Source organism: Drosophila persimilis, unplaced genomic scaffold (assembly GCF_003286085.1).
Source record: "Drosophila persimilis strain 14011-0111.01,24,50 unplaced genomic scaffold, DperRS2 tig00000622-arrow-arrow-pilon, whole genome shotgun sequence".
Taxonomy (NCBI): Eukaryota; Metazoa; Arthropoda; class Insecta; order Diptera; family Drosophilidae; genus Drosophila; species Drosophila persimilis.
The window spans coordinates 1,626,401-1,647,400 of NW_020825326.1; the positions used below are offsets into that span (position 1 = coordinate 1,626,401).

At 47.6% G+C, this 21,000-nt stretch overlaps 1 protein-coding gene across 1 annotated transcript in view; it reads left to right on the forward strand.

The window, feature by feature from the left end:
• The window catches only part of LOC6600182 (myosin heavy chain, cardiac muscle isoform), a 32,179-nt gene that overhangs the window by 6,782 nt on the left and 4,397 nt on the right, over positions 1–21,000 (forward strand). Inside the window, exon 3 of the mRNA XM_026990913.1 lies at positions 17,883–20,461. Within this exon, the coding sequence (XP_026846714.1) occupies positions 17,883–20,461 (2,579 nt within the window). The remainder of the gene's footprint in view (positions 1–17,882; positions 20,462–21,000) is intronic.

Here is a 21,000-nt window from a genome sequence, read left to right on the forward strand (position 1 = left end):
AAAAAGAGCAGAGCGCTAAGCTAATGTTTTCGTTAATTTAAGAATAACTTAATTATAGAAATCCCTTCTTTAGACATTGGACCACTCTTTAATATGTTCAATATATGGTGTACATATATTAATAAGGAGGTCTTGTGGAGGTTGGAGCACATCACATCGACTTAATCGATAGCACAAACCATTACTGTTATTCTGTTATTCGAATTCTTTTAGACATGTTCCATATTCTGGGTTCCTTTATCGGAGAAGCATCATGAACCGGAAACACGTCATGATTTTGCTATTATCGCTGTGCCAATCGGATGCTGGACGATTTAATCGATATAGTTTGGCAGAGGAGGAACTACCGATCGTATAATCTGCTCGCCCTGTGTCCCATAGGCCACATCACTTAGATCCAACTCCCAACTCCCTGGAAATATGTACCTACACATTCGTATGTACATATGTACTTCATCTTTCATGGATTTCATTAGAGCGGAAATGCTGATTGGTCGCTTGGCTGGTTGGGTCAGTGGGGTTGTGGGACGTTGGGCGTTGGGCGGTGGGGCTTTGGGGAAAATGCTGTTGCTGGGGGTGGATGGGTGGTTGGGTGGCTGGGTAGTTGGGTAGTTGGAGAGATACTCCGGTTTTTTTTGTATTGTTTTTTTTTTCGGACACGTCAACCGTCAAAACTGAAACCAAAACCAAATCGAGTTCCATTTGATAAACGCGGTTTGTTACGCTTGGTCAAACTGTGTCAAATGTGTCCCAGCTGCACTTGTTCCGCTCCCTCTGGTCCCGTGTTCCTCTGCCTCTTCAACTGCCATAATTAGCGGGGAGAGGGGGGCAGGAACGGGCTGGAGTGGGAGGGCATCTGGGCAAGGTAAAATTTGCCCATTGGCTACGCCCGTTAGCCATACCTGTCCGGACGATGGTGCGGTCTCCGATGTAACCGATTTCTCCCTCATTACATTGTTTTTTTTCCTGATAGCTTGCCACCATACTGTATAGATTCGACATGCCAAATATGTGTGTATATATTGCCATATGTACACATCTATATCGAGTGACAGGCTGACAGGGTGCTAATGAGAGGCGGGTGGGGGACCTGGCATAAAACTGGAGAAACTTTCAGAAGAACAACTTCGGTGGATTTGATCTTTCTTAAGAGTATCCCCCAGAAATCCAGAAAAACCCAGTAACGGATCCATATATTGGTGGGACCTGGCTTCGAAGTCCAACCTTCGTGTGATTGTGATTGCTCCATCCAACTGTGCCACATATCACTCAGAGCTAAGGCAAAACGACGACTCTTGGGGGCCCTGTGGGAAGGGAAGGTGGCAAGAACGGCAGAGGAATGGTTTCGGATCGAACGATCTGGGTATAAATAATATACAAATGTTTTTGTTAGTCATCCGATCGTGATTGGCTTGCGCTGAAACCCCAATCCTAATCCATAGCCAACGCATTGAGTCTTTCATCTCCGTTACTCCTGCCGTTCAAGTGCCCTTCTGTCGCCGTTCTGATAAAGCACTATTATCGTTGCTTACTAATCCAATTTATCTGGGTTTCGGATGTCATGTACTTGCGTATTGCCTTCACTGAGTTTGTCCCCTTGCTACTCATCTTTATTTTGGTCGTATTGTCTTCTTGTAGGCTCTCCGCTCCTTGGAGCTCTTCGAATGTACATATGGTTCTGCTTCTGTTTGCATTGCATATCGCAGGCAGTCATCATATTACTTTTTTCTGGGCTTCAAATAGAAATTCATTCAGCGCCAAGATTTGTTTATGGTTAAACTAAATGTCCAAACATTTTCGCCCCCACACGAGTACGAGTGTCATGTCATATCTGGACTCCGTCGGACTCCATTTCCTTTCCCTTGGTCTTCTTTTCATTCAATACCGGCGGAATCATTCATGATTCGGCTGCCCTAGATGCCCATGGATCTACTTACGTGTACATACATATACACTCGTAAATTTATTATTAATGTAGGTACATTTTTGTATTTAATAATCGCGGTAACAATCGTCGAGACCTCCACTTATGGTCAGCAAAATCATTCAGCTATGATGAATGCTATAATGCACTCATCAAATGTTTCTGCTGGCTGCTGCTGCTGCTTCTGGTGCTGGCTGCTCACCTGAGCACGAATGAAAATGACAATTTGTTGTTGCTGCTGTTGTTGCCACCCACGCCACCCATCGCCTCCCACCATCCGTCCCACTGGGCCCACTGGGCGCACTGGGCTCACTGGGCGGAATTCCCACCAAACAACTGACCCACGGCCAATGAGAAGTCAAACGTTGCATGTCGCTAAGTGCAGCTAGAGCTGCCTCTAACTCTGCTGCTGTCAGAGGAGACCTGCAATTACTATACCCCGGACGCGTAGACCGGAAGAGTTGTTGTGTTTGTTCGAGTGTATGCCACAAGTAGATGGCGCCCCACCCTACCACATGCTCATAGAACACATATGTTTAAGATAAGATGTAGTTTAATAAGATGTCATCAAGGTATATCTATTGTCCACCCGATCGGGTAAATCTTTGTAAATGTTTGCGACATTAATGCCGTCTCTTTTTCTCCGGTTTGTGCGAGTATCTTATCTCAAGGGACCTTTAACAGGTCCAAGTGAGCTGGGGAAGGCTCGTCCCCTCTCCCCCGCTACCACCGTAGCCTAACCTAGAACCTATAATGTTCATTTGAGTTTATATCCCAGTCTGAGTACCAGGTATCTCCCTGACGCAACACCATGATCGAGTGCTGCTCTTGCTTGTTATATGTGACTGTGGCTGCCTCTGATGACTGACATTGTACGGCTGCCGTACGTTTCTATAAACAATCAGCGAAGCGAGCGGACAATTTTCACTAACTGCCAGAGGCTCCAGCAAGAGCAACAGCAGCAGCAGCAGTCGCACCATGGAAAATGGAAAATGCCAAATGAAAAGCTGCAACAACAATGAGAAAGAGAGTGAGAACGTGGACAGATCTGAAAATGAATCTTGGTCAAAATCAATTTGCTACCCTGTGAACGGGGACAGAGATAGATGCACAGCCACAAGGACAGAGAAGGAGAAGTAGAAAGAGAAAGAAACAGGCACACACATAACTCAACTCACAGATGGCGCTGCTGCTGTTCTCTCCACGTGCACTTCCACATCCACATCCACAACCATTTCCGTTTCCATTTAGACTCGCGTGTTTCCAATGAGCTCCGCTCACTTTAAGGCCCAAATGCGGCTCGGGAAGGGGCTAAGGCAGAATTGGGCTGGTGGCTTACTGGTTGGCTGCCTGTGGTTTTGGCTCCACAACCGATTCTCTATTCATTTGGGCTCTGCCTGGGATGCAGCTGCTGTTCGAGCAGCTTCTCTCTGTCACTCTCTCTCTCTCTCTCTCTCTCTCTCTCGTTCTCTCTCTCTCTCTAAGTTGCTCAATTTGCCTCGCGTTTAGCCTTCGTATGTAATTGCATTTGTTTGGAACACCTCCTCCTCTGAGAGTTTCTCGCACAAGTACTGGTAGATGCACATGCTGACAGAGGCGGCAGAGGCGGTCACTTCCAGGGGGATTCCGAAGAATCCGAGCTTGGGGAGGAAAGAAAGGGGAACTGTGAAATGAATGTCGTAGAATGCGAGTAATGAATAATAATAGCAAAAAGTTACAAATTGGAGCAATAAATTATGTAGGAACCAATCAAAAAATTCGAAAAATTGAAGCAGTGGGGAGGGTGTGGAACACTGTATTTCAAATATTAAATTTATGAAAATAAGGGATGATCACAGGTGTCACAGAATGCTTGAGAAGGCGTTGTAAAAGAGCGAAGCGTTGAATTCTAATAACGTATATATGACACTTCTTTTTTTAATCTTTGAAAATCCTGTTTGACGGTGAATTTTCGTGTATAATTTTTAAGTAAATCTCTTATCTGTATCCTGTATATAACTCCAATTAATTGATGGCATCATCTTTTTTAAGGCATTTTGATATGTCGAAATAAAACGTATTAGTAAAGCAGTGATTGATAACGATGGGTGATCAATCGAGTTAGCTATCGGAAAAATGAAATCAGAACCACGACATGTCAAAAAAAGGAACAGAAATGGAAGTTGGTTATTTACTTACAAGTATCTACAGGGTGCACCGTCTCTTGTGTTGGCACGTAACATTGAAACATTGAATAACTTTGACAATTGTGAACCGACTGACTTGTGTAGACCAGTGTTGGAAACGTCAATTCGGCAAAATTGTAACCCTGGATCGCTTTGCACTGTGGGGTTATTTGAAAAGCTAAGTTAACGCCTGCTCAGGGCAAAGCTTCGTGCCGAAATCATCGCTATGATGATCGAAAAAGTGATTAAAAACGCAGCAAAAAGGGAACATTTGTTTGTGTCCGATAAAGGCCACTTAACTGATGTTGTTTTCAAAAGCAAGTCTGAATAAAAGCTAAAAATATTTGAAAAAATTCATATTCAAATGTGCTCAGCGCACAGTGATGGTAGTCTGATACAATAGTGCCGATTTGTAAAGACTTTTACGCCTAAATTCAAGGATCATGATTCACTGCTTTTGGCTTGTATCGATAGCCGACATATCGATAAGAATAAGAAGAAGAGGAATACCGTAAACAAATCCACATTAGTTAGAAATTTATGAATTTCGCTCAATACTTTGGTTTTATGGAAGAAATGTTGCAAATCTGTTCTTTCTGTACAGTTTATCGCCATCTGAGCCATCCACTCCGTTCACCTCCATTCCCTCCAAATTGTTTGGTGTGTGGTGCTGGGCGTCCAGATTTTATATTTCTATTTCTGTGCCTAAAGTATAAGCAAACAGCTGTCTGTGCCAGCTGTTTGTCGCGATACTAAGCTATGCATCATACATATGTAGGTGTTCACGTGAACTCAAAACACGATGGATAGGCGATACTTCGATGAGCGCTGTGTGACACAAACGACATAAGAGATGGCGCACCCTGTACGGAAACGATGAAATTATCCATGAAATGGCAACAGATGAAGAAAAGTTGTGGCAAATGAAGGCTTTTGGTCAGCAATGGAGGAGTCTTTGATTCTGGAGTCCCAGACTGCAATAAACACACAAAAAAAATACGTAAGCCACTTTTAGATTCTGGAACAGAGTAATATGAGATGGAAAAATGCCAGTAAACATATGATATTCCAACCGCATTTTCAATATGGTAATAGTGCGGAATATAAAAGCTGGACTGGGGTCTTTTCGGTGGAAAACTTCAATGCGGCTTTTCGCGTGAATGGGTGAAATATGAACTAGCCTTCATAGAAGCCTTCTATGGAATCCCGGTGTGTTTTTTGTGCTCTCCATGGACTAGGAGCACCATAAGGAGGATTCATGCAGTTTTTTAGCTGCATTCCAAGCCCCCCCCCCCAACCAGCGCCTGTGAATTCAGTTTATATATCCATTGGCCAGAATCAGAATTGTCACGCAATCTGCTTTGAAAATTCGAACTTGTCGTTTTTTTTTGCATGCATTCTTTCGGTTGATTTACACCGAAGGTTGGCGGATCTGCTACCCCCCTGTCGGCTGTTTCAATTGCAGTTCTAACTCTTTGTCTAACACTTTTTCATGCCGTTTTGTCTCTTTGTTTTTGCTTGTGCTTCACATAGCCTTCCTCTCGGCTACGTTTGGAAACTGCTTATGGCTCTGGGTCGACTGTCTGTTTGTCTGTCTGTCTGTCTGTTTTGGCAATTACGCAGTGCCATCTCCTACACCCTCCTGAAACGATGTTCCCCCTGCAAATTTTCTCCTCCTCCTTGGCCGACTGCAAACAAATGCTAATAAGCATTAAATTATGAAAAGATTTTGTTCGTTTGCAGGCCAGTCAGGCCATAAATGACGAAATTTAAGCGGCCATATATTTATAGCCCAGACTTTTTGCACTGGAAAACTGAGTGCTAACAGCCCGGGGTAGTGCAGGGGCAGGTGGGGGGCGGGGGCGGGGCAGGGCCAGGTCGCAACGCAGCCAGAGCAGCGCTGTCGAAGGGGGTGGTGGGGGAAGGGGGCCGCGGAGGAAAGTGCTGCGTTTTGGCCATTTTTATTGGCAAGTCGCGCAGTTGCATAAACATGGCCAACGAGGCAGCCGACGACGACGGCGAATGGAAAATGTTCGAGTATGTTCGAGCTGTGGCAACACTGACGTTCTGCTCGTACTCGTGCTCTTGCTATGCTGACGATCTCTCAGCTTAACAAAAGAAACCGCACAAGAAACTGCTAGTCGAAAATATCAATTATGTACATATTGGATATATTTTCCAGCATTCTACGAAGATATGTGTTGTAATATTAGTTCTGATATTCATTTCAGTCTGAATAAGTGCAGATGTACATTTGCTCGATCATCATTTACAGCAGGAAAGACACATCCATCTGGCGTTCCGTCTGTTCCTAGTGTTTCAGTCCAAAGGCCACAAGCTGAAAGCTTGTAGAAGCAAGTACATGGAATACATACAATACAATACAATACAGGAAAATCTGTGTTGACAAGTTCACTCAGCGACATTGAATCCCAATCGGACGACTAGGCACAGATACCCTTTACGAGGGTATCTCCAGCTTCGACCCTGAAAGCAGTCCGCCCTTCTACATATATAGGTTTTTGTTTTTGCGGTGGCAGCAAATGAAACTAAAAACGAAAAAACTGAAAACTGAAAAACGAACAAAAAGTAGAACGCTCAAATGGCTCACCGTCCATAAAATCGTCAAACAAATTGAGCGAAGCAAACGTCAACGCACGCAGCGCTTTTCCAGCTTTTCACCCTGCCCTGTAAGGCCCCCTCCCCCACCCCATTCCACTAAGGTTTTCCAATTAGTTAGTAGCTGAATTGTTGACTAGAAGCCAGGGCAAACATTCCCAGATGGCCCTCCAAGCGAAAACAGGTACATGGGCCCGGGAGATGTTGTGGAGGAAACGGAGACTAAGCGATGGTTATTCGATGGATATTATATGAGTGTAAGCGGCAATCGTAGGCTTGAACTTAGTACTATAACAACGATATGTATTTGATAGAGGAAGAGAGATGGAACTGTATTAGGTATATACGAGTGTGTTCCCTACAATTTCATAGAGCTGAACTGACTGAAGGAAGTATCTTATCCATAATGTATCTTTTCTGCAAGCTCACCTCTCCACCTCCACCTATCTTGTCCGCAGTCTATCCTCCGTCCTGGGGAATCTATTTATTTGATATTTTAAATTTATGTCAATTCATTTGACAACAGTTCAGATTGGCTTGGGGTAAGGAAGCGATGTTATGGAGAAGGCAGTTCCGCCGTATTTTTTGAGGTTGTTTGCCATGGCTTCAATTGATATGGGATTTGTTTGACTTTTCTCGAACTCAAGCATTTTCTTGGTTTCTTGTTTGTGTTTATTTTTTCATTTAGTTATCGTTGAATACATGTCAGTCGACCCAAAATGGGAACCATTTTACCAACCCATAAGGTAGCTGTGATTGGATGTACAGGAAGAGATAAAGAGTGATCATTCGGGGGGAGACTGCATGGAAACTATCGAATACAATTACGAGTACCTTTCGAAGGAAGTATAAAACAGATGGCAGGGAATGTATTAAGGATATCGACGAAGAGAGTTTCAGATTATAAAGGAACATGTAAAGAAGTAAATAGATACGTATGATATGTAGGCAAGAGTGAGATCTGGAAATATTTAAGACAGCTACGAGTACCTAATATCTAAATCTGGAATAAAAGGAATGATTCAACAAGGACAGTCTTCTTTTCTAGACCCAACTTTATTTGCGCTTCCTTAGCAGACACATCTTGTAGCTCTATCTTCTATCTTTAGCTGCCTTCTTATATGCATGTAGTACGTAGGTAAACATTTAGCTTCGGCATCCGTATACGTATCCGTATCCGTATCTGTATCTGCCTCCGTGGGAGAGTGCAATCTGTGTGAATGTGGAACGTTGTGGAGCGACCGAATTGAAGCGCGTTATTTGAATTCGATTTCTTCTCTGAATTTTAACAGCAACGTGTTAAATGAATGCCAACAAAAAACGGGAGAGACTTCAACTGAGAGGCAGACCCAGGCCCAGACCGATTCAGAAATCGTCGGCAGTTCGGTCTTCATCTCTAACGACGACCACCGGCAGGTACCAGGTTAGGTACATACCTAACACGATCTTCGCTCTCCAAGTGCTATGTACCCAGGCCCTGAACCAATACCCCTCAAACCCATATATGTATCGCCACCTCCATTTCCTTGTCCATCTTCCTCTGCCTCTATCTCTATCTCTACTTCAACCTCTATTCTAGTTGTGTATTCTGCTACGAGCTCTTCGTGGCTTTGATGTGCTCTACATCAAGTTGATCTGGCGACGTCGAAGGTTTGTCGTTGTACAACGTGCATCCACATCCACATCCACATCCGCATTTGTATCTGGTATCTTACTCTCCATCTCCATCTTCATCTCAATCTCAATCTACATCTACATATCCATTTCTATCTCTTTCGTTTTCTTTAACTTATGCACGTATCCCATGTGTTTGGGGCAGTCTGTTCCACATATTGATCGAACGTGTGCAAATACGATACAATTTAAATATTTATTATCTTTGCAGTTCGTTAGCATCTTGTACATACAGATGTATGTACATATGTGCTTCAGGCAGGAGCGTAGCCAGGGGGTGTAACCTACATTCTAACCGAGTGATCAGGGTGATCTTATTGATAGTCACACTGTCCATTTTCGAGTTAAGGTTGCGCACAGATCAATATCTTTTAACGAATATACTCGTATAGATCTTTCTGCCTGGAACAAACATTTAGACTGGTAGTCTGTTAAGAAAATGCGTCCCAAGGAATCGTTAGTATAATATAATATAAGAAATTTATCGATAACGCTATATAATCTGGTTTCTAAGGCTAGAATCTCACATTCATTTCCTGATGTTATTGGTCTACGCCTTTAAGGCATGAGTGCCAACAGTGTTCCAAAGCCAAACTCTGAAATTTCATGCATTTGCCTTCTCCAGTCGGTGGTTTTCGCAAATGTTGAATGTTCCTCTAATTTTTTGTTATTTTTGCATCTTATCAAACCAATTTCAAACGAAATTGAGTGCCCGGTACTCAGTCAGTCTCTTCGCAATTTCTTTCAAATTTGGTCGAACTTGTCAAGCGAGATGGAAAAAATATAGATAGAACGAGGGGGAACGTTGTGAGTTGCTGCGGAGACCGCAACTCTACATTTATACCCGATACTTAGTCAGTATGGCCCTCCTCTCCTGGCGCGGCAGTCGCCGCAAATATTGGACGACACGACAAAGAGTGCGTGCGAGAGAAACAGAGACTTTTCTCGAATCTGTAATATTGTGGATGCAACAGATTTTCGTCCTTTGTGGGGGCGGAAGGGGGTGGTGCGAAATTTTGATTTATACGTTTTATAGTAAGATCTAACAGGAGTGCGGATACCAAATTTTGGTTATTCTAGCGTTAATAGTCTCTGAGATTTGTGGATACCCCCAGATTTTCGTCCTTTGCGGGAGCGGAAGGGGGTGTTGCGAAATTTTGAAAAAAACTCGTCAAGGTCCGATATCACAGGAGTGTGAATACCAAATTTGGTTGCTCTAGCTCATATGGGTTCTGAGATCCTTGAACTCATATTTTGCAATTGGAAAAACCGACCATGAAACCTGTGTGTTAGAGAGATACAGAGCGAGAAAGAATTAAAGTGTTTTCTTGATTCTGGCTATAATAATTATACGATCTGGTTCAGATTCTGCAGTCTAAAAGATATCGTCATTCTCTACGATTCTGCGTTTTTGGTTTTCTCGTATCTTTAAAATTGTGGATGCCACAGATTTTCGCCCTTTGTGAGGGCGGAAGTGGGCGGGGCAAAGTATTGAAATATTTTTGTAGCAGTGACATATCACAGAAGTCTGGATCCAAAACATCGTTGCTCTAGCTCTTATAGTCTTTGAGAATTAGGCGCTGAAGGGAACGGACAGACAGACAGGGCTCAATCGACTCGGCTATTGATGCTGATCAAGAATATATATACTTTATGGGGTCGGCAACGATTCCTTCTGGACGTTACACACATCCACTTTTACCACAAATCTAATACACCCCAATACTCATTTTGAGTATCGGTTATAAAAATACGAGAAAATCAATCTATGTATCAGATTGCTGAATCTGGATCAGATCTGATTACTATTATGGCCAGAATGAGAAAATCGATTTGCAGTGGCTACGCAACCCCTTCCACACGCCCACTTCTTCCCTCTCTCTCACATACTCTTCATCGTGCAGTGCGCGCCCTCTGGCGGAAGGGAGCCATGCATACTGAGTATCGGGTGTAAATGTAGAGTATCGGCCCTAGCTGCGACTCACAACGTTCCTACTCGTTTCCAACAAGCAGAAGGAATATGTTTGGGAAGTTATTTTTCAAATTAGTTTAATTAATTAATTAATTAAATTAGTAATAATTATTCTGTGGTTCCAGCCTTGTCACTGGTCGTGGTATTATGAGAATGGGTGTCAGGATCGGCATACAACTCTGGGGTGACATTTCAGTTTATTCAATTATTCAACGTCGCCTGAAGGAGACGACTTCAATGGCAATGGCACTATTGGACTCATAAATATCATGATGGGATGATATTAAATGAATGTGGAGCTTAAGACTTTTGATTTACTATTACGATCTATGGGAATAATTGGGGGGTCGCAAGACTTACAAATCCCATCTAACCCCTCCTCTAAGCTAAGCCACTGACTGGCTTGGTGCTTTTGGTGGCCTCAATATGGAATGGGACTTACTTCTCGACATCGAAGGTCTTCATCGAAAGGTTTTCCATTAACATTTTCTGCCCCGAAAAAAGAGAAATAAATAAGAAGAAGAAGTAGACGAAGAGAACGAGAAGATGGAAGCAGTAGCCAAAGATGAAGAGCATAAACGAGGAAGAGGAATAGCTGATTATACAACCGATTTGATCAATTGGCGCCGCAGCGACCATACCTCTGGCGGGTGGAAGGGGTCTGTGGTTGGGGCAGTACTTAACGCATGTTAACGTTGACGCCGACTCCATTTGCACGCCTGATTGTTATGGATATGGAACAAGGAAACCAAAGCTAGAGCTAGCGCCAGATATAGAGCTAAGACAGAGAGAGAGAGAGGCAGTGGTGGAGGCAGTGGCGCAGGGGGGGAGTTAGGTATAGGAGAAGCGAGAGAAACAGTTCGATTTGCATTCGCAACAGAACGAAATGCATTAGAAAAACGTTTGTTCCTATGTACATACATATATACCCTTACAGGGGGGTGCGACTCTTATGATTTTGACTAGACTTTTGTAACACATAGAAGATACATACATAGTAAGTACCTTCCATCTGGAAGTTTGTATTTGTTCCTATAACATTCCGTTCGTTCAAGGAAAAACTACAGCTGTATAGAAGGGCGAATTAACGTCATTCGCATCCTTCCACGAATGAGCCCCCAATAGAGCATACATATGTACATGCATACATATATATTAGATGCCAAAGGGAAGCTGCATCTGGAAGGGTATTTGAAGCTTCGCCCCCGAAGATCCTCTTTCTCTCTTGTTTTGTTACTGTTACTGTTACAGTTGCTGTTTTTGTTGGAATTGCTGATAAAAGAAAAGCCCCAAAACTAATTAACGCCTGCAACGTGTTTGCCTGACTGTACATGTGTGTGCGCGTTGTGCGGTGTGTGTGTGTGCGGGCCAACTGTTGATTGTGTAAACCGAAAAGGTGCGAAAGGGATGGCCATCATGAGTGTGTCCGGGGCTGTGTCTGTGTGTGTGTGTGTGTGTGCGAGTGCGAGTGCTAGTGCTAGTGTGTACATAGCGCATATGTCTATGTCTACCTTCATGAAACTGGCTGTATTTTTATCTGCTAATTAAACACAGACGCTCGATTGCGACAAAAGCAGCAACAACCTCACCAACAATCAGCGGCAGCCCGCTTAAAGCCAACGACGTGGCCATATGGAAAACACACACATAAGCGCACAGATAAATGAGTAACCTATCGTAACTACACATGTATGTACGAATGTACAAACAAAGATACAACGTATTCCATTGCATATTGCTGACGCCGCAAAGGCAAGCCCGTACACTCGTGCACCGCCTATCTACATGACGATGTAATTAGACATGTCGCTGTACGCTGTACAGCGTCGCTGTACATGTAAGATCCCGGAGAGGATAACTCCTGCGAGCCCCTTTCTAGCCAAAGACACCATTTTCGTCTTCTGCTCACAGGCAGAAACACCCCCCGGGGGCTATGGGTTATGCTTGCAGTGTATGTTTGTTTTCTCTTAGAAAGTAGCCCATCTGTATGCCCTCTCTCTCTCCCTCTTACCCTAAAAGGAACTTTTACATGCAGTGCAGCACCAAGGTGAACTAAACAGAAGGTACGTTGGTACCGTTCTGCGGGCACCATAGTTTGGTTCCTCTCCCAGCTACTGTTTAGTGTCACGCGCCTCTAAATCGAAAAATCTACCCAAATGACAAACCATATGCGCAGCAAGGCTCATTGGCCCCGCCGTGTGGCGGTAGAGGCCGGTCTCTCCGACTGACTTACCTTTAATTTAATATACCCTGGGCAAACGCAGTACCGACTGCCGCTGCTGCGGAGAGCACACACAGCGCGCCGCTGAGAACAAACAAAGTGAGTAAAATGAGCAAATAAAGCGAACGTTGTCGTCTGCATCATCACACGAACACACACACACACACATACACACAGAAACATTAACAATTCTGAAAAAATAAAAAATAAATAGTAGGAAAAAATGAAAGAAAATAAATAAAAGCAACAACAAACGTCGCTTAATTTCAAGTTAAATAGCCGACGCGCATTATTTGAGTTTTGAAATGGAGAGCAAGTCGAAGACGGTTACACTACCGACATGCACACGTGTGTGTTTAGGGTATGTACATACGTACATACTGGATGGCGTATGGCTACGATGGATGTCATTCCATTTACCTAATCTTTCCCTCTCTTTTATCCTTGCGCACAAGAAGAACCCCAAACCCCCAAAGCGGTGGCCTGGGTCGCCGCTGGTGCGACGACAGGAGCCTCCGGCTTCGGGAGCAGGCAGCGATCTTCACCTGCTCTCCTCCTGCTCTAATGCACAGCCAAACTTGCTGATTGCGCTGCCGCGGCTGCCGCGGATGCCGCGACTGCTGCTATCTCTGTCTCACGCCGGCAGCAGCTTCGGCTCTGCGCTTCAGTATCGGTATCGGGCTCGGTCTCGGTGTCAACTTCGGCTATGTGGGTTCTCAGCATTTTGCTATTTTCACTCAACGCCCATTGCACGTTCAGTTCATTCCTCGATCGGTCGCGCAGCGGGAAAGTCGTCTCCGGCTACCTACCCGTCTCTCTGGTCATTACACCCCTTCTGCTCCCGCTGGGGAGAGAGACTGTCTACCCAAAAAACAAAAGAACAACACTATCTCATTCCTGTTAACGTTTATATTCTTGGTTAAACCCCTATTTTGTGGCTGCCTTTGTTTTAATTGCTTACAACCGCGCGTTGTCGTGCACAAAACGCGCAAACATCGCCGTCTTCAAGTGAAAACGAACCGATCTCCATTTTAATTTTACTTTGCCATTTTTTTGCCAATTTTTTTTGCTTGTGAGAATAACTGCAAACTGGAACAAAAAGTTATCGAATGACTAGCGCGGGAAAAAACGAAGGCGCAAGTTCTGCCGAGCTGCCAGTCCGAAATTGGAAGCGAAAAGCGAAAATCGCTTCAAATGCTGACACGTAACTGTAAGTGGAATGGCCGTCGAAGGGTCGAGCAGCGCAGGGACAGGGACAGGGACAGGGACAAGGGAACCAGTGCAAGGGGTCGCTGCAGTGCAGATGGGAGACTTTACTTCCCCTGTTCGGAGTGTTCAAAAATGTACTGATCATTCACACTCAGATCCATCGAAAATCACATCGATCGAAAGGGTAATTAATACAGAAAAAGACGGGAGCGTTGTTGCAAGTCCGTTGCACTCCAATTGTATTCTACTTGGCTCGCACACAAAATGTATCGGCCTAGTTCTAAGAGCTAGTTCTAAGAGAGCGCTCTGAGTATTGTATTTTTTTGTGGCCGCTGCTGCTGCTGCTGCTGTTGCTGTGGGACGGCTGTGCTTTAGGCCGCCTTGACTTTCGACTTTTGTCTCGACTTGACATTTCCTCTTATTAACTATGTCATTTTCCCTTTTGGTTTTATTGCACTGCATAAACTAAATTATTATTATTTTTATTATTACTCATTTGTTGGCCTGGAAACAGCCGGGGCGTGCTAGCGGCTAGGGGCTAGGGGGAGGGACGTGGAGAGAAGTGCTGTTCATGGCGATTTCTGAAAAAAAACAGAAACAGAAACAAAAAAAGAAAATAAAAGGCGAGATGAGTACTTTCGTTTTATGATGTCTGTCGGCGGGGATACCCTTTCCTGAAGCTCTGGGCCCCGACCGGTCGGGCATTCTCTTTTTTTCTGGCTGGTTTCTGGCTTCGACTTGATGCCATTCGATTCGGAATTCCCTAGATAAGGATATGGGAACTTTCCACAGGTCGCGTTTCGACTTATTTCTTATCGCCTTTGGCTTTCCGCTATCAAATAATTGGTCACTTTCCATTATGTGCATGAGTGTTCCCATCAGCCTTCCTTGGGGGGAGACAAGATTCTTATGTTCCTCCTCCACTCTCCACCACATTGTATTTTGGCTCCATTCCAAGGGCATTCGGGGTTCTGTGTGGGGAATGACTTCCAGCTCGGCTCTACATTCTCATCGTTTCCTTGGGTCCGCTCTGCAAGCCTCGTCTCCGATTAGCTTTCAGCAAAATTCCCCGTAATCGCTGACCCTCTGTTTGAATTTCGTCCGAGAACAAAGTAAACCGAATACCCCAAAAGAACGATGGCGACACAAGCCCCAACCCAACCCAACCCAACCCAACCCAAACCCAAACCAAACCCAGCGCATTCTGATAGATTCAGTTACGGCTCAGAATCAGAGTGCTGTTCCCCAGGGTCCCATTACCACATCCCACAGAACATATGTGCATGCACATGTGCACAGCACGTACAGGGTATTGTTCCGTCGGCAAATGTGGGGGATTCAGCAACATCCATCCAAGACCGAACCGAACCGAACCGAACCGAGCCGAGAACAGAGCGGAGCTCTCTTTCAGGAGGCAACAGTCGTTGAATGTTTATTTATAAACAAAAAAGACAAAACCCCAAAGCGATCGCCAATCCAAGGTTCGAGGGAGCTCCGATCGAGGGGTGGTCGAGCACCACCCTATGGATACACTCGTAATGGGTGTGTGTGTGTGTGTGTGCTGGTGGAATGAGGAGCGGACCGATTAGATAAGAAGTCACTCGGCTCGGAGCCCGGAGTGGAGAGGCGGTCGTGACTAAAGCGAAAGCGATCTCAATTCAATATTGATCGAGTAAGCCGCTCCGTTTATTTATACATAAGTATTTCCTGATAAGGGTCCAGGTCCCTCCCTAACCCACTATGCTGGATTCCCTAAAAATACCCCTTCTGTGGCATGTTGTGGGGGGGCCTGGGCTGTGGGGCGACAAGTCTCTTCTGGGAAACTATTTGCTTTCCCCACTTCCTGTTTCTAGGCGCCTCCTCCTCCCCGTACTATCTCCTCCGTGCAGCAGTAACCTGTTAAGCCTCCTCCTCCTCCCCCCCACTCCTACCCACTGAGCATTATCATTTTATCTTATCGTTTCTTGGCTTTTTGGGCCTGGTCTCGTTTATGGCCACCATTACCGTTAGGCATGGACTGTGTACATGTCTCCCATACACCCCCGTGCCCGTACACACACCGAAATTCAAGCACACTAACACCAGCACAGACCTATCATATCATATCATATCATACCCGTTTGTGGTGGCGGAAGGTTGATCGATTGCTCGGCCCTGCCTGCGCCTGGAGCGCGAGAGGGAGAGGGAGAGATCGCTGGCCCGAAACTGGAGTCCGGAGTCCGTTGCCGGCAGCATGAATAATTTCACTGATATTTGTTCGCGAGACACAAGTGTTTTCACACCCATAGCTACATATGTATGACCCATTCTCTGATAGCCCAGTTTGTACAAGTGTCTTTTCGGCTACGGCCTTACCCCAGCAGAGGGTATAATTACACCGTCGTGAGGAAACTGTGTACAGGCTGTACAGGCTGTAGAAACTGTAGAAACCGTAGAAACCGTAGACTTTTAACTAAACAAATGTCGGGTGGACAAACAAACCAAACCAAACCAAGTCGAAGTCGAAGTCTGTCTCTCTTTGTCTCTCCGATTTCGACGCTTTCCTTGTTTAAGTTTCACATCTGTTGGTGGTATACTTGGAATGGGATTCGGGATTGGGGTTGGGAGCGTATAGGATCCTCTGCTTGGGTGTACTTGTACTTGGGTGTGACAGAAACATGAATCAAATATGAAGATAACCAAAGAGGGAGGGACGTACGCGCCTCTTCTATTTCCAGCCGTAGATCTAATGGAAAAACAGGGGGAACGGGCAGGGAGGGTAGGGAGGGTAGGGTCCCCAGTTTCGTATACATTGTAAAGCTGTAACCTCTTAGCCCCAACTTCCAATCGTTCTTCGATCCTCGTCACCCATCCTGATTTACGACTAAATCATTATGTAGTTCGTTGTCAAGCCTCTCTCGCCCCTTCTCATGAGTCATCGCCGTATACCAATGCAGATACATAACATATGTACACACACAGACGCTGTTTGAGTCAATTTTAATTAGCCATTTACCATATTTCAAATATTTATTTCGTAGCCCGTTTCCCGTTGGTGCTCGTTTTTGCAGTTTTACTTTTTTCCACGTTTTTTACGGCCTCTACAGCCATTTTGTTGGCTGTTAGCCCGCTTAGCGGTCCCGTCATGGGTTTTATGGGGATTTCGTTGCTGGGACCTTATCGCAGGGGCTGCCAGCAGCGGCAGAGGTAGTGGCAGAGACAGAGACAGAGACCGCAACGTCAGCGGTCTGTGCTCTGTCGCCGCCATCTTTGCTCAACTCATCCATAAACTCATTAACGCGCGAATGTCTCACGCGCTGCGGCCGCCACCACCGCCGCGCCGCAGTCCCCCCATTTGCTCTGCCCTGGCCGTAGCCATTAGCGTCTGCCAATTGACCTGGTTTGCTGATGAGCTAGTCATGTTTCAGAGCGGGGCCAGGGCCAGGGGCAGGGGCAGGCAGGATGCGAGGGCCGCCAATCAGGCGACGCATGCGCAAAGGTGCATGACTTCCTCTCAATTCCCCAATTCCCCAATGCTCCAATGTCCCAGCTCCCCATGGTCCACGTGTCCCACAAGTTCCACGCATTCCAGTCAGTAGGTGTGGCGGGGTACAGTTGTGCCGGGAACTCATGGAATCTCTTGGTATTTTGTGGAAGATCTGAAACTGAGAACGCAGTTCCATTCCAGTCATTTCTATCGGGATATTTGACTTCCTGAAATAGTAGGTGTGCGTACACTTTCGTTGTAAGTGGAACAACAGTTTCCCAAAGGAATTCCGTTTTGCCATCTTTCTTGTCAGTGTCTAACGTATTTCGATTGAGGCGAGACTTTCGGAGGATCTAAAAATCTGTTCCATTCCCATTGATAGGAGAAAACGTGGACACGGACGAGGTTTGAGTTTCCAAACGAACGCCGATGTTTTTTCTTTGCTGTGTAATTATCTGAACCACGGAACATTGAACCGTGTTCCACTCCATTCCGTTCCGTTTCACTGGGTCAATTCCTAAGGCGATTATTTCTAATAGGAGATTATTGATTCGTTGAACACGGAACATATTCATCCCCCGCTAAGCCAATGCCGTTTTTCATCAATCCCTTCTTCTTGATTTAATCCCCAGAAACAGCCGCAGCGGAAGGCCGCTGAAGACCAGAATGTGGAGGACAGCTGGGAGTGCTGGGACGACGGCGCCGACGGATCCGAGGGACAGGGAGACGCCACAGCAGCCGGAACAGCCGGGACAGAAAGCTCGGGGGCGGGACTCGTGGACATAGCCCTGGGCAACAGCGATGTGTCCCGCCTGAACGCTCGCATCGCGGGGCTGGAGCAGCTCAACGCACAGTTGAACGCCTCGTTGGAGGAGCTGGACGCCCAGCACGAGCTGGCCATGCGGGATGTGCTGGGGCGCAAAGAGCAGCTGCAGCTGCAGGTGGGGGAGCTGAGGCAGCGGCAGGCGGACCGCATGGTCGAGCACGAGATGGCCATTGCCCGGCAGCAAAAGCAGCTGGAGGAGCACAGCAGGGCGGAGAGTGCCCTGGCGGCGGCCAAGGAGGAGCTGCAGCAGAAGCTGGAGCAGCAGGCGCTGGAGCTGAAGCAGGGAGTGCTGGAGCTGGCCGGGATGCAGGAGCTGCTGGAAAAGCGGGGCGCGGACAATGGCGAGCTGATCGATCGCGTTCGCCTGGCCGAGGCGGAGCGGGAGAAACTGCTCAAGGAGCTGGATGACCTCAAGCTGGCCAAGGAGAAAAAGACCTCTGAGTCGTCCTCTAACAGCTCCTCCACCTCCACCAAGCACAGTGAGGACGAGTTCATTGTGGTGCGACAGGCGGATGCCATCTCCGGCTCCGGCTCTGGCTCCGATCCAGACCCCGATCCGGACCCCACGCAACCCCCGTCTAAGGAGAAGCTGCGCGACAAGCTCGTGGCTCTCGAGACGCTCATCGCGGAGCTCAACCTGGCCAACAGCCAGCTGCAGGACGCCCAGCTGGAGAAGGAGCTCTCCTCCAGCCTTCTGGGCGATCAGCTGGCCGAGCTGGAGACCCGCCTGCGCATCAGCGAGGGCGAGAAGGAGCAGCTGCAGCTGGAGCTGCAGTTCAAGCTGCAACAGCTCACCATGCAGAACCAGGAGCTCAAGCTGAACGCCGAGGCGGAGCAGGAGACCCACACGCACGACTTGGAGCAGCAAATGGACACCCTGCGCGCCGACAATCGGCGACTGCGCCAGGAGCTGGACGCCAGCATAGCCCAGGCCAAGTTCCGGCAGGCCATTGCCGAGGAGAAGCAGGAGATCACCGACCTGGACGACGCCGAGGCGGACGACGAGGACGAGCTGGAGAAGCTTCGGTCCCTCCTGCAGGCCCAGATTGAGGACCGCCTGTCCACGGCAGCGCCGCAGCAGAGCCTGGAGCGGGCCTACCGCGTCCTGAGCGAGCGCTGGCAGCGCCTCGACGCCGCCGAGAAGCGGCTGCTGGAGCTGCAGGACCAGCAGCGGATCAGCGATCACGAGAAGAAGACCCTGGAGGCAGACATCTCGCAGTACATTCTTCAGTGCGACGATCTGATGAAGAACAACGAGCTTCTACTCAACGAACTGGACAAGTTCAAGCGCAACAAGCTGGAGACCATCGAGGAGCACCACGAGGAAACCATTGTCCAGCTGGAGGGCCAGCTGGAGGAGGCCAGGCGCCGCCTTGAGACGGCGCACGAAGCCCAGAAGCGGCTCCAATTGAAGCTGGATGCGGAGGCGTCCCAGGCGGAGAAAGAGAAGGAGCAGGAGGACGACCGAAGCCAGAAGGAACAGGAGCTGAAAGAGTGCCGGACCAGGCTCTCCCAGAAGGAGTCGCAGCTAGAAGAGATGCAGCGGCAGGTGGAAGAGCTCCACGCTGCCCAGGAGTACCACAAGTCCCATCTGGCGACGCTCCACGACCAGATCCATGCCAAGGACGCGCAGCTGGAGGAGCAATGCTTGCATTTGGAGCAGCTCAAAGCGCAGATCAATGGCAAGGACGAGCAGCTGGGAGGGAGAGACTATGAGCAGATCTTTGAGCTGGAGAGGCTCACAGAACAGATCCAGGCCAAGGAAGAGCAGCTGGAGAAGCAGGCCACTGATCTGGAGCAGCTCACAGAACAGGTCCAGGCCAAGGAAGAGCAGCTGGAGAAGCAGGCCACTGATCTGGAGCAGCTCACAGAACAGGTCCAGGCCAGGGACGAGCAGCTGAGCAGATTTCAGCAGAGCGAGGATAAGTTGAAGCAAATGGTCCAGCAGACCTACGACAGCCTTAGCCAGGAGAAGATAGAGCTGATCCACGCGGTCCAGCAGAAGCACGCGGAGAACACCCAGTACTATGAGGAGATCCAGCGCCTGCAGCCTTTCGCGCAGCAGGTCGCCGAGCTGGTCCGCGAGCGCGAGACGCTGCAGGAGCAGGTGAGGAGAGTGCAGGAGCTCAAGGAGAAGTCGGAAATGCGCATCGCGAGCCTGTTGGCGGAGCAGAGCAGCCAGGCCCAGGCGGCCCGGGAGGCCCAGGAGCAGCAGGCAAGCGTCCAACGCGATCTGGAGCGGCTGCGTGCCCATCTCCTCGAGGTGGAGGAGCTGCACACCCAGGAGACAGTGGACCTGCAGCGCGAGCTGGACGAGTCGCGCACCAAGCTGACGGTCCTCCAGCAGGAGGTCTCCAAGTCGAGCACCGCGTACACTTCAGCCAGGTAAGGTTACGTTGGGACCGGGACAGGGTTTGCTGATTGGGATTTGGCTTGGCTTGGCCTGGCCTGGCCTAGCCTGGGATCGGGGTCACCTTGGGAAGACATTTGGAATGCTAATTGCATTCTGTTATGGTATATAGTGCGACACGATAAGCGACACGAGGCGTGACAGAGACGGACGGTACCGCAAACACCTCACTAATTGCATTCACCATGCCACACCATCCACCATCCGCCATCCACCTGTGCCCACCTGTTCCCACCGCGTCACATCAGGGCGTACAAATTGCCGACGACTATAGCTTCCGCTATTGATTGTACACGCTGCTGTAATCGATTGGAGTCGCTGCCACCTTATATAAGACGCCCTTATGCTGGGGGAACCGGCCACAAGCTAATGCCGAACGTGGCATCAAGTGGCGATGGAGCGGAGTCATCGGTATTCCACCAGTCGCTCGTGATTCGGTCGGTGTTTCCTTTCGAACAGAAAACGACGGATCTGAGATGCCGAATGAGGCACAAGCTGCAAATGGGGTTAACTT